This window comes from Lepidochelys kempii, chromosome 2, assembly GCF_965140265.1.
Source record: "Lepidochelys kempii isolate rLepKem1 chromosome 2, rLepKem1.hap2, whole genome shotgun sequence".
Classification (NCBI taxonomy): domain Eukaryota; kingdom Metazoa; phylum Chordata; order Testudines; family Cheloniidae; genus Lepidochelys; species Lepidochelys kempii.
In genome coordinates this window covers 62,637,363-62,650,218 of record NC_133257.1, presented here as the reverse complement: position 1 = coordinate 62,650,218, position 12,856 = coordinate 62,637,363, and the positions used below count along the sequence as shown (strand labels likewise).

General features: G+C 40.4%; 1 protein-coding gene across 4 annotated transcripts in view; it reads right to left on the bottom strand.

The window, feature by feature from the left end:
- Positions 1-12,856, bottom strand: part of ARMC1 (armadillo repeat containing 1) — a 50,684-nt gene that overhangs the window by 33,878 nt on the left and 3,950 nt on the right. Inside the window, exons 1-2 of one of the 4 annotated variants that reach the window (XM_073331018.1) lie at positions 11,887-12,093; positions 6,459-6,648 (exon numbers count right to left, since the gene is read on the bottom strand). In XM_073331018.1, the coding sequence (XP_073187119.1) occupies positions 6,459-6,632 (174 nt within the window). In that variant the 5' untranslated portion in view covers positions 6,633-6,648; positions 11,887-12,093. Of the gene's footprint in view, positions 1-6,458; positions 6,649-11,726; positions 11,746-11,886; positions 12,094-12,856 lie in introns of those variants that run through there. The other 3 variants (XM_073331015.1, XM_073331017.1, XM_073331016.1) reach the window with 3 other exon arrangements.

Below are 12,856 nucleotides of genomic sequence, written 5' to 3'. Positions count from 1 at the left end.
AATAGTTGAAATGTACCCTTTCTGAGATTCACAAATGCAATACAATACACATTCTGGAGGCAGGGTCCCAAGAAAAGAAAATCTTTCTGAAACACTCAAAGTTTGCATTCAAGAGTTCTTATACTGATGATTTCCATGGGTCTCCTCTTCCATGGAATACAGAAACAGTTGGCTGAACTCATGAAAACCTTACGCATAACTCAATGGCAGCTCTCTGTTTGTATGTATTTTTGAACACCAGATCCAATCAATTCCAAACATGATCATCTGTTTAGCACAGCTACAGCTTTAAAGCACCTCTGAAATTGTCTACAGATCTATCAACTAGTTGACAGCAGCCATTAAAACCTTCAGGTATAACAATACCCCATCTCATTTCTGCCTACCCCCAATAGAGTTTAACACGCTGATGTCCTGAATGATTTCTCTCTCAGACAAATAATAATAGCAGGGAGAGGAAGGGGAATGTGAACGTGTGCACAGACTCTAGCATGGGGGAGAGGAAGAATGGGGTGGGCGGGCACACAGAACCCCTGGCAGTGGGAGGGGAAGTTAGGTATGTGGGGAGGGTGGCACACAGAGTCCCTAGCATACAGGTGAATAGGGAAATGGGGGGGCACACAGAGATCCTGCCATGTAGAGAGACGTAGGAATGGGGGGCACAGAGACCCTCCCATTGGGGCAGAATGGAAAACCATAATATGGAAGGAGAGAGGAAGCGGGGGAAGGGATGCACATAGAAACCCTGGTTTGACAGGGAAAATGGGAGACCCAGGGTGCTCCTCATGCTTTGGAAAAGCTCCCCATATACATTTTCAAAATTAACTCATTATTCTCCTTCAAAACCCTCCTATAAACTACAGTTTGCTCAGAGGCCTACATAAACTTTGACCACCAGTGATCAAACTGACCAATACTGTCTCATTGCTTTGTCGTATTCTCCAATCTGGCTGTACCCAGCTGTTATCTCTTTTTAAGCTCTCTGGGGTAGAGACTGTCTTTTTGTTCTGTATTTGTATAGCGTCGGTATTATGGGGTTGTCATAAATATAAAGGGAAGGGTAAACCCCTTTGAAATCCCTCCTGGCCAGGGGAAAGCTCCTCTCACCTGTAAAGGGTTAAGAAGCTAAAGGTAACCTCGCTGGCATCTGACCAAAATGACCAATGAGGAGACAAGATACTTTCAAAAGCTGGGAGGAGGGAGAGAAACAAAGGGTCTGTGTGTCTGTCTATAGTCTGTCTTTGTCGGGGATAGACCAGGAATGGAGTCTTAGAACTTTTAGTAAATAATCTAGCTAGGTACGTGTTAGATTATGATTTCTTTAAATGGCTGAGAAAAGAACTGTGCTGAATAGAATAACTATTTCTGTCTGTGTATCTTTTTTGTAACTTAAGGTTTTGCCTAGAGGGGTTCTCTATGTTTTGAATCTAATTACCCTGTAAGGTATCTACCATCCTGATTTTACAGGGGAGATTTCTTTATTTCTATTTACTTCTATTTTTATTAAAAGTCTTCTTGTAAGAAAACTGAATGCTTTTTCATTGTTCTCAGATCCAAGGGTTTGGGTCTGTGGTCACCTATGCAAATTGGTGAGGCTTTTTATCCAACATTTCCCAGGAAAGGGGGGGTGCAAGTGTTGGGAGGATTGTTCATTGTTCTTAAGATCCAAGGGTCTGGGTCTGTAGTCACCTAGGCAAATTGGTGAGGCTTTTTTACCAAACCTTGTCCAGGGAGTGGGGTGCAAGGTTTTGGGAAGTATTTGGGGGGAGGGGGAAGACACGTCCAAACAGCTCTTCCCCAGTAACCAGTATTAGTTTGGGGGCGGTAGCGGCCAATCCAAGGACAACGGGTGGAATATTTTGTACCTTGGGGAAGTTTTGACCTAAGCTGGTAAAGATAAGCTTAGGAGGTTTTTCATGCAGGTCCCAACATCTGTACCCTAGAGTTCAGAGTGGGGGAGGAACCTTGACAGGGGTCCTAGTCCATGCCTGGGACTCCTGGCTGCTATGATAATACAAATGATAAATAACTGTAATAACGGCAGAGTGGTGAAATGATGGACACAGACTCCATGGTGGGAGGAAATTGGGGGACCTTGGTACAGGTGGAAGGGAGGAATGGGGGCACACAGAACCCCTACTACTAGAGAGATATGGAGAAGTTTCAGGGAACCCCTGAAATGAAGGGGGATGGAAGGGTGGCACACAAGGAGCTTATGGGGGCACGGAGGAATACAATGAGCCCCTGGTGTATGCTATAAGCTCCCCGCTCAAGAAGTGTGTGACCCTCTTAGTAGATCTATTGGAAAAATGTGCCTGTTGATGCAGGGGACTAGGAATCAAGGCACCCAGGTTCTATGGAAGAAACACTGGTAAAGTCACTTGCTTTCTCTGTCCTTATTTCCATTTTATAAATGACAACACAGCTTAAGTATTTCACAGGGGTGCTGAACAGCTTGTTGTAAGACTGCATGTGCAACACCTTCTTAACGCAGGCAAACTTACCCACAGAACCGTATTTTGATTAAAATCTGTTAGGGATATGCTACAGTATTTATGGCATTCCTTAGATTTGTTATTTTCTCTTTAAAAAAAAAAGGATAATCTGGAATTGTTTGGCAAGGGGGATCCCCACCTTGTTTAATGTGTCCCTTGAACAGCAAGATACAGGTGCCTGTGGAACCCTTCTTGGGAACCTACATCTCGTGCCATTGCAAATGTCATGTAAAAAACAAAATTTTCAGTGTTGTAGAAATATGGATGAGACACACCACCTCCAGTTTTCAGCTGTGCAAGTCAAAACACTTTGAACAAGGCAGGGCACCAGAGGATCTCTGCCTTATTCGACGTGAAAGGTTCAACTAACTTGAACTTTTAGTAGACAACCAAATTAACTACAATATATGCACAAGGCATCCTATCTTCCACACTGGAGAACTGCTGTAAGAAATATTACTAGCATGTTAATTTACTGCCCAAGTGCAATGTGCATTTTTTAAAGGCTCAAAACTCAATGAAAACAAAACCAATTTTCACCAGAACACTCAAAGGGGCTTCTTCTAAGACGCTTCTGCCCTCAGTCACTTCACCATTACAGCCATAAAAAAGCCATATTTAATAAAAAATTCTTAATGAGAGAAAGTAGTTTATGTATCTACTTTCTGAATACTCAACAGCAGCTCTACTGTTTATACTCATACTTCAAAAATAGAACCAACATTTCAGATAATAGTCTGACTCTAAACATAGATTTATAAAGGAAACCCTTGAGTAGCCTTAATCATTGCTATTGCTAGGGCTCCACTTCTAATAAAGAGTGATTTTTTAAGATTTTGGGCATGCCACAAAGAGGATGTTGTAGCCTCAAACCGAAGAAATAAATAAAAAGAAGAGCAGTAGAATGTGCCACAATGTACAGAATAGATACTGCTCTTTTATCAAAAAGCTGTTGAAACAAAAAGAGGAGTACTGAAGTGGGACGGAAATACCAGGCGAAAGAACTCAAAGATTTTTCAGCCTCAAAGTCTCAATTTATTTGTATTACATAGTTTCTCCATTTTTTTGATCAACAGCTAGAAAGTGAAAAATGTATCTCGTTCATGGGATTCCTGGATATTATATGTAACGTTCATCTGATGTGTTTGGAATCATTGTTCACGATGCCATAACTTTAACAGAAATTTCATTTTATTAAACTACCTCAAGGGCAGACTGCTAATTACTCTCCTATGACAAGAAAAAAAGAAAAATCTGAAAAAGGTTTTTATGACGACGACTGTGGCAAAGCTTCAGAGGCACCTTACAGCTAATGATTTGATAGCTTTAATCTATTTCGTATCCAGGTAGAACTTTGATTGCTCCTCCCCAAGCCTGTGATATGGACTTATTTGCTGCCCAAGGTTTTGTTTTCTTGTCTTTACAGATGAACTTTTCTGCAAAATTTGATACTGCTGACTAGAGGTTTCCAGCAATTGATTATTGGCACTGCTTTGTTTGCAACACCACTTTCTTGGTTAAAATCTCAAATTTCTCAGCTGATGAGATGTATTGTATTTCCAGTGTTACCTTTTTGTGGGGGGAAAGGGAGGTGGCTCCCAAGGTCAATATAGTATTGTGCTTGAAGGGTTTCCTCGAAACACTAGCTTATCTACCTGCATTCCAGGACCACACATGACAGACTCATACCTGAGATATACCCAGATAGCTGAGGACTTTGCACAAGTACTCAGTGTGTTACATAATTGCTTTTGTGATAATAAATTGTGAAAGTTGACTCATTCCCTAAATGGAATCATACAGCAGGTCTGTTGCTCAATGAACACCTCACAACAGTGTGCCTAGTCCCTTACTTATTTTATGGTAGCTATATATTGTTCTTTCCAAAGATGTATTTCTAACATTTATTCTCAAATCCTACCTCTATTTTTGGCATGTTTTATAGTTAGAATGCAAGGCCATTTTATTTCCATCTGAGTAATCTGAAGTCCTTTAAAGTCTCTGGTTCTACATTTATGACAGTTTAATTACAACCTTTGCTATCCTGCCAAGATGTGGAGACTCATATAGTTCTATCAAACTCTACTAATCATTTCCACTTACAGTCTGAGTTTCCCTGCACCGCTATTCAAACACTTCTAGAAGTCTGTCTAAACAGTCATTGGAATTAAAGACCTGAGCACAGTATTTCCATGTTGAGACAAACAGCTGTCTATTCGCAAAGCAATAGATTAATTGTTTTGCTTATATTAACTTCTCCTTTGGCTCACTATTCAATATCAAAGATTTTTAGCTCAAATCACACCTTCTGTAACACTACATAATTTGATACAAATGGGAGCTGCTAGATGCTCAGTCAGCATTTTCAAAAATGAGGTCATTTAGGGCCTGATCCAAAGCCTACTCAAGTCAGATGAAAGACTCAGGCTGAATTTCACAGATCAGGCCCAATTCAGCATACTTAAGGATCTGACAAACATTAAGCACATCAGTAGCCTCACTGATGATAAGCATAGGTTTAAGTAACCTTCCTGATTTAGGACTTTGCTTAGTCACCTCAATGTGGATTTAATTTTTGAAAATCTTAGTTCAAGTTTTAAAAAAAGGATTAGATACACCTAGTTAACCATAAAGTTTCTGATTTTTTTAATGTAGAATCAAGTAGGGACTCAAGATAATCGCTCATTTTAAGCTCTTCACTCTTGGGTTGCTGGATTTCAATGACATCCACATTTATACAGGTTCTTCCATCTGAGGATATCAAGTCACTTTACAGATATTAACACATTAATAGGCACAATGCTCCTATGAAGTAACTATAATCCTCTCCTTTTGGCAGTGTTTGCAATATCAGGCACTAAGATGGTATTTGTATTAAAAACTTAGTGGCATAAAATCTTTGTAACTTCAAATAGAAATTGCTTCAGTGTTAAAAGTCTAAAGAACTTCTCATTGTTAATACATACAGTTAGAGTGATTTTTTTAAATACATGCAGGCCAAATTTTTGACGAAACAGGAACCCAAACTTATTCTCCAAAGACAATATTATGGCACCTGCAGGTGGAATTTTCAAAAGCACTCAATGGGACTTGTGGTCCTAAGTCACCTGACTTCAAATTGCAAACCTTGATGGAGAAGCATAGCAGGTGGAAGCATTTCAGGTTTCTTGATTTGTGGAAATTCACTGTATTTGAGGGTGAAGTTTGTTGCAAATATAGCACAGGCTATATTTATCTCTGTTTATCAATTTTGTGTTTAAGTTTGTGTCATTTTTACAATAAGGATGTTAATGAGGCCATGGACTTCTCCTTATCAGAACAGATGAGCTTTTAAAGTGTGGAACTTCTTAGTAGGAAAAGAAATCTATGTAAAATCTGAAACTCTACTAACAATTAGGAAAACTAAAGAAACAAGTAAAACAAACCCATCCATTTTAGGAATTTAAAACTATGAAATGGGAAGACAGGAAAACACTAGCACTATATACATAATACAACATGAAGTAAAATTTAAAAATCTATTTAAATAAAAAAATTATGATTTTTTTAAAAAAATTGATTTTTATTCACCCACTTCCAATCAAGAGAAAAGGCATTATGTCAGTGCAGTACTTAGATTTTAAGAGTCACACTATTCACATTCATCAGGTACAAGCAAAGTCTGAAGAGAAGCATGCATACAGTTACATGTGACAAGCTACATTATAGCTTTTCCCTCTGCATACCCAAAGTTAGAGGGTTACCTTCTAAAACACACACACACACACACACACACACACAGTAAATTAATCTATAACAACTTGTTCTCCAATTTCAGAATGATTTTGTCACTCATTAATTGTTGAAATGGGGGTGGCAGAAAATTAAGCACGACAATGACAATAATTTGACATAAGGTACAAGCAGCAAACAAAGCAAATAAAAAGCCCACTGATCTAAAAAAAAAAAAAATCGATTACTTACTAGTAACGCTGAGTGAACAACTGGAGGGCTAGGGTGATCCAAAAACAAAATAAGGCCTGGCAGACATCCCTGATCCTGAACGATGGCTCGTCTATTTAAAGGGTCAGCTGCTAGGTCTCGCAGCTGGTTAACTACTGCTAGCGCATCAGGCTCCTCACTCATAGTGGAGTTCATTTTCCTATGCCAACACCTGTTGAATAAATTCTGTATTAGTAACAGTTTATTATTAATGAATCTCTGATTAAACTGTAGTCAATATAGAATGCAACACTCTGTCTTGTTCTTAGGGGCATACAGACAAATGGAACTCACAATATGCAGACTCTATACCACGGAAACTGGAAATTTAAGAGTTCATATACAGAGAACGACAATTTTTGTTAATTGTCTACTAGTTCAATCTTCATGTATAATTTTTAGGCCTGACAATCTTTACAGAAGATACATAGGCAATAATTGATAAAAGTATTGTCAAATACTGCTTAGACCAATTATGGTCATGGATGAAGAACCAACAGTTTATTAACGATGACACTGTCTATGGAAACCTAAAACATATCATCCCAATTCTGTATTATATCTAAAGTAAATCTGTAAAGAAACATACAATCCATGTTTCCCTAATAAATGTTTAAACTGCAAGTTTCAGCTTTCATATTAATCTCTTACACATAACAAACGTGTACCAAAAAGGCAAATCAAAATTTGTATCCATGTCATCAGGCACTTCTAACGTTTTACTTCATTCTGGAATTACATATCAAATATGTATAACCCAGCACAAATTCAAGCCCCTTACAAAGTACCTTTGGTATTCTCTCTCTACTGAATACTTTTGGTATTCTCCGTCTTAAAATAAATAAATAAGGCATGGCCTTCATCTTGCTCCTACCAAAGACAAGGGGAACCAGTTTGATTTTGAATGAAGGAGATGTTGGGTGGACAGCACTGGACTCTAAAGCTGCCTAAAGAGAGAACAGTTACATCCTGGATAGCAACAGCACAAATTTTCCTATGGGATGCCCCTCAGTAGTGGAGGAACCATATCTTGAGTTGAAAAGTTAGTTAAGATCAAAGGACGGATCCTCAGTTGTTCTGAGACTGACAAGTAGAGTACAGACTACGGACCTGTTCTTGACAGCACTAACTCAAGTACTTAACTTTAATACTCATGAGTATGATTAAAGCAACATTGTCAGCTTGACTTTTCTTTTTAAATGGATTGATTTTTTATTAAAAAAAAAATCCAAGTTTCTAACAGATCACTCTTTAAACAGTATGCCCTGTTTTTTTAAAAAAATGTTGAAGAAAAATTGTATACAGTTTCTTCTGCTCTCATCTTGAAGTTTATAAAGACCTTTTCAGAAAAAAAGAAACACTCTGTGGAGGAAACAGTGACACTCATCAGGGTGGATTTAAATCACAAGTCAAGATGACTCAATTTAATCATGGATTTCTACATAAAAGTGCATTCTTGTGGGTTGTTATAACCTTAATACATATTCTTCACAACTCAGGGACAAATGTAGGTTTCATTTTTGGAAGGTACATACTATACATTTTTAAAGTAATTTATTTTGAAAACTTTTCAGATTAGTTTTATAACTATATCAGAAAATGAATGATTGTTTGGTTATTTCATTTACCAAAGGTAACTGAAGCAAATATTTATGAAGTCACTGGGAGATGAACTATCTCCAGTTCAACAGGATAATCACTAATATTTGGAGGATTTTCTTGCCATGCTGTATTAGGAGGAGAACATCACCAGACAGACATTTAAATGGTTTTAATTAAAACAACATTATGTATTCTATGTATTTGAATTTAGTTAAACATTCAAGCTTTTTAAAATCAGGTTTGTTTTTGTTAAAATTTTTTTTAACTAAAATAGTTAAATGAAATATTTTAGATCTATTCCATCCCCAACAATCTTCTATTCATTGAACTTTTTGAAACTTTGCACTTTTAGAGAAAGGTAAGGGTTTGACTCTGTGTACACAAATTTGCAGAGGGGCAATAGGGTTGAGGTCTGTTATTTCTCACCTCTATACATTATTTATTTAAAAACATTTTTTGCTGTTAACAAGCATGATATCTCTGGAGACACAAATCCACAGTTTGAGAATAGCAAAACTAGGCATCTCTGATGGTATCTTCTCGACTGAGCACTGAGTCCCATTGGGTAGATGGAAAGATTAACTTAAATAATCTATACAGAAGCCCCTGGAGCCCCATAAGATTGAGTCCCTAATCCATTCAATACAAAATGGAATTCAATATAAAACTTTCTTAAATATTACATGAATATATTGTCTCATACTGTAGAATTAGAATTTCTAATCCCTATTCCATGATGAGATATCTTTGAGCTATAATGTATCTATCTTTAGATGGATTTTTTTTGATAAAATGCTTTTTGGGGAAAAAACCTGATTTAAATAAAAAAATCAGATTTTTTTTAAAATCATTGATTTTTATCCACCTGGAAAGTCATTAAATACTCAAAATAAACACACACACAAAAAGAAAGAAAAAAAATCTTAGGCTTTACTTGTAACTATAGTAGGTTCAAAAGTTAAGAACATAAGAACAGTCATACTGGGTCAGAGCAAAGGTCCATCTAGCCCAATATCCTGTCTTCTGACAGTGGCCAATGCCAGGTGCCCCAGAGGGAATGAACAGAACACATAATCATCAAGTAATCCATCCCCTGTCACTCAATCCCAGCTTCAGGCAAACACAGGCTAGGGCAGGGGAGGCCAACCTGAGCCTGAGAAGGAACCAGAATTTACCAATGTACATTGCCAAAGAGCCACAGCCATACGTCAGCAGCCCCCCCATCAGCTCCCCGTACCTCCCGCCCACCAGCAGCCCCTCCCCCCTTCCTCACACCTCCTAATCAGCTGTTTTGTGGCGTGCAGGAGGCTCGGGGGGAGCAACAGCATTCCAGGCTCACGGGAAGGGGTGGGAATGGGTGGAGTGGGGGCAGGGCCTGTGGCAGAGCAGTGAGCAACCCCCTCCCCCCCGACACATTGAAAAGTTGACACCTGTAGCTCCAGCCCCGGAGTCTGTGCCTATATAAGGATCCGCATATTAACTTCTGAAGAGCCGCATGTGGCAACTCCTGGGCTAGGTACACCATCCCAGCCCATCCTAGCTAATAACCATTGATGGACCTATCCTCCATGAATTTACCTAGTTCTTTTTTGAACTCCGTTATAGACTTGGCCTTCACAACATCCTCTGCCAAAGAGTTCCACAGGTTGACTGTGTGTTGTATGAAGCAATACTTCCTTTTATATGTTTTAACCTTCCCTTTTATCCAATGACTGCTTACTTTGGTTAAGACAGTGTTTCTCAACCAGGGCTCCAGGGCTCCCTGGGGGGCTGCAAGCTGGTTTCGGGGGGTCCACCAAACAGGGCCGGACTTAGACTTGCTGGAGCTCAGGGCAGAAAGCCGAAGCCCCACTGCCTGGGAAACATAGCTTCATGGGGTGCCAGGCAACTGCTGTGCTTGCTACCCCCTAACGCTGGCCCTGGCTTTTATATGCAGAAAAGCCGCTGTTGTGGCACAGATGGGCCGTGGAGTTTTTGTAAATGTTGGGGAGGCCTCAGAAAGAAAAAGGTTGAGAACCCTTAGTGAGGGACCTTGTCAAAGGCTTTCTGAAAATCTAAGTACACTATGTCTACTGGATCCCCCTTGTCCACATGTTTGTTGACCCCCTCAAAGAATTCTAGTAGATTGGTGAAGCATGATTTCCCTTTACAAAAAGCATGTTGACTCTTCCCCAACAAATCATGTTCACCTATGTGTATGAGAATTCTGTTCTTTCCTATAGTTTCAACTAGTTTGCCTGGTACTAAAGTTTTCAGACCAATGTGAGGTTCAGGTGTGATGGTGTCCGTTTATGTTACTAGTATTTCCTTCACACAGAATGTTAAAGTGAAGAACTGGTGCAAATGACCAGCTTCAAGGTTAATTTTTAAGGAGTTAACACCATAAGATCTGTACAGATCAAATAAGAAGCTACCATTTCACATAATAATTAGCATTTTACATTTGCAAAGCATTCTGCACACAATTTTCACAAAATCCCTGTAAACCAGGTAACTATTATCATTCCCACTTTATAGATGGCAAAACAGGCACAGATACTTTAAGTAATTTACTTAAAACCACACATCAAGTCAATTACAGAGCTAAGATTGTAACCAGAGTGCTTTATTTCCAGTCCCATGCTCAATGCATCAGATCATTCATACCCTTTTATTATATACTACAAACAATTATTTTATTGGACCAACTTCTGTTGATGAGAGAGACAAGGTTTTGAGCTTACACAGAGCTCTTCTTTCAGGTCTAAGAAATTAACTCAGGCCTGAAGAAGAGCTTTGTGTAAGCTGAAAAGTTTGTTTCTCTCACCAACAGAAGCTAGTCCAATAAAAGACATTACCTCACCCACCTTGTCTTTCTAACTTACTGGGACCAACAAGGCTACAACAACACTGCATACAAATAATTCTGCTATTTTTATACAATATTTTTAATTTAAAAAAGGCAAAGCCATGTTTCTAACCCCCCCCTCCCTCCAAAAAAAAATAGCAAGAATTTTTGTCTGGACATCATAACTCCTAAATTATTTTCACATCTTTTACACGGATTTTCTATGTGATCTCAGAAAATAACAATCTCACTCTGCTTTAGTTTCCTTATCATCTGTACACTGGAGATATTTACTGACCTCACATGAGTTTTGTGAGAATACATTAGTATTTGTAAGTGTTTTGAAATCCTTGGTTAGGGCATCGCAGAATGTAGCGTTATTACTCATACTCATGGAAAAACATCAGTTTCAGGAACCCATCCCCTACACTTTTTAAAAAATAATCCAAACCCTCCTAACTGCAGTAATATGGAAACTAGTAAGGTTGTTGCATATAAGCACTCAATTTGCAAAAGCAGCAACAGATGGTTGAGTCCAGAATAACCCAGTTACTTTCTTCCCTCTTCGCTAGTGGGAAAAACTGTTGCTCCAAGGAGCAAAAAACCGCTAGGACTTGTTTAGATCTTGCCACTGGACCTAGTCCGCTAACGCAGCTGCCCGCACCCAAACCTTAGCAACTACAGATTCCGCGCCCCCGACCGTACCACGCTGCACAGAGGCCAACCCAACCCCTGTGGCCATCACTCTCCTCACACCCCTTCCAGCCTGAAAAGTGTGTGCCCGGGGTCGCAGCCTTTAAACCCCACTGCTCCCGCCTCACCGTCTCCAGCTGCCTCCTCAGCCGACCCGCTGCTTGGGCAAGTCCATTTCCCCTTACTCCTGCCCCCCGTCCCCTCCAGCGGCTTCACCCTCTTCTCAGGACCCGACCCAAGGTCCTGCCTTGCACCGCCGGGACAAGGCGCCTTCCCCAGCCCACTTACCGCTGCAGGAAGGTTTCACAGGCCCGGGCGCCTCAGCATCGTGCCCGGGCCGGGCTTTGCGTCGCTGAGGCCTGGTAACGGGCGTCAGTGGGGGACAATAGCGGGGGAAGGGAATTCAGATCCTCTACACACAGGGCACCCACCGGGACCACCTACCGCACCCCGATTGGCTGAAGCGAACAGCGCCCCTCCGCCATTCACAGCAAACGTTGTTACACCACAGTCTGATTGGCTGCTCCTAGGGCATTGTGGGTACAGTAGGGTCAGCCCAGGGAAACTACACGTTCCAGTGCCTGTGCCTGGCGCGCCCGGGCTCCCGCTGGAGAAATGCATGCTGGGATATGTACTCTCGGTGGGGCTATGGCTCTACCAGGAGCACTGCATGCTCCACAGTGTAGTTTGTTGCCCATTCTGGTCCAGCGGTGCCTTGCGTTTTGCTACCTGTTGTCTACTGACGTGCCGCTGGAACATTGCATGCTGGGATCCGCAGTCTCTGTGAACCCTCAGGAACATTGCATGCTGGTACCTCTAGTCTCCGCATGCGCAAACGCCTGAAGTTTGGCAGCGTTGTATAAATTGATTTAATCTAGGCAGTAGTGGGCTACTGTGGATAACCCTGATATGCACGGGAGGTTACTACTTTTACTGAAAATATAATGCAAGGCAATCTGTGGTACAAAAGGCTTCAATACAGTCAACCTTTCCATATATGGCAGGGGATATTCTCCCATTAAAGTGCCTTAATTGTGATCACAGCTTCCAAGTAGGGGAAAGTATTCAGTGTTCCCTTATTCAGTTCTACAGAAGGTGAAACGAAATCCCTGGTTTCATAGAACCAGTCCTGACACAAAGAGTGCACTGCAAAACTAGAACAGATCCGGTCATCTAGAATCCTGTCACTTTACGGATCTAAGGCAAAATAATTTGATTGAAATGCCTCTTTAAAGACCACTGTCAACTAAACAAACAA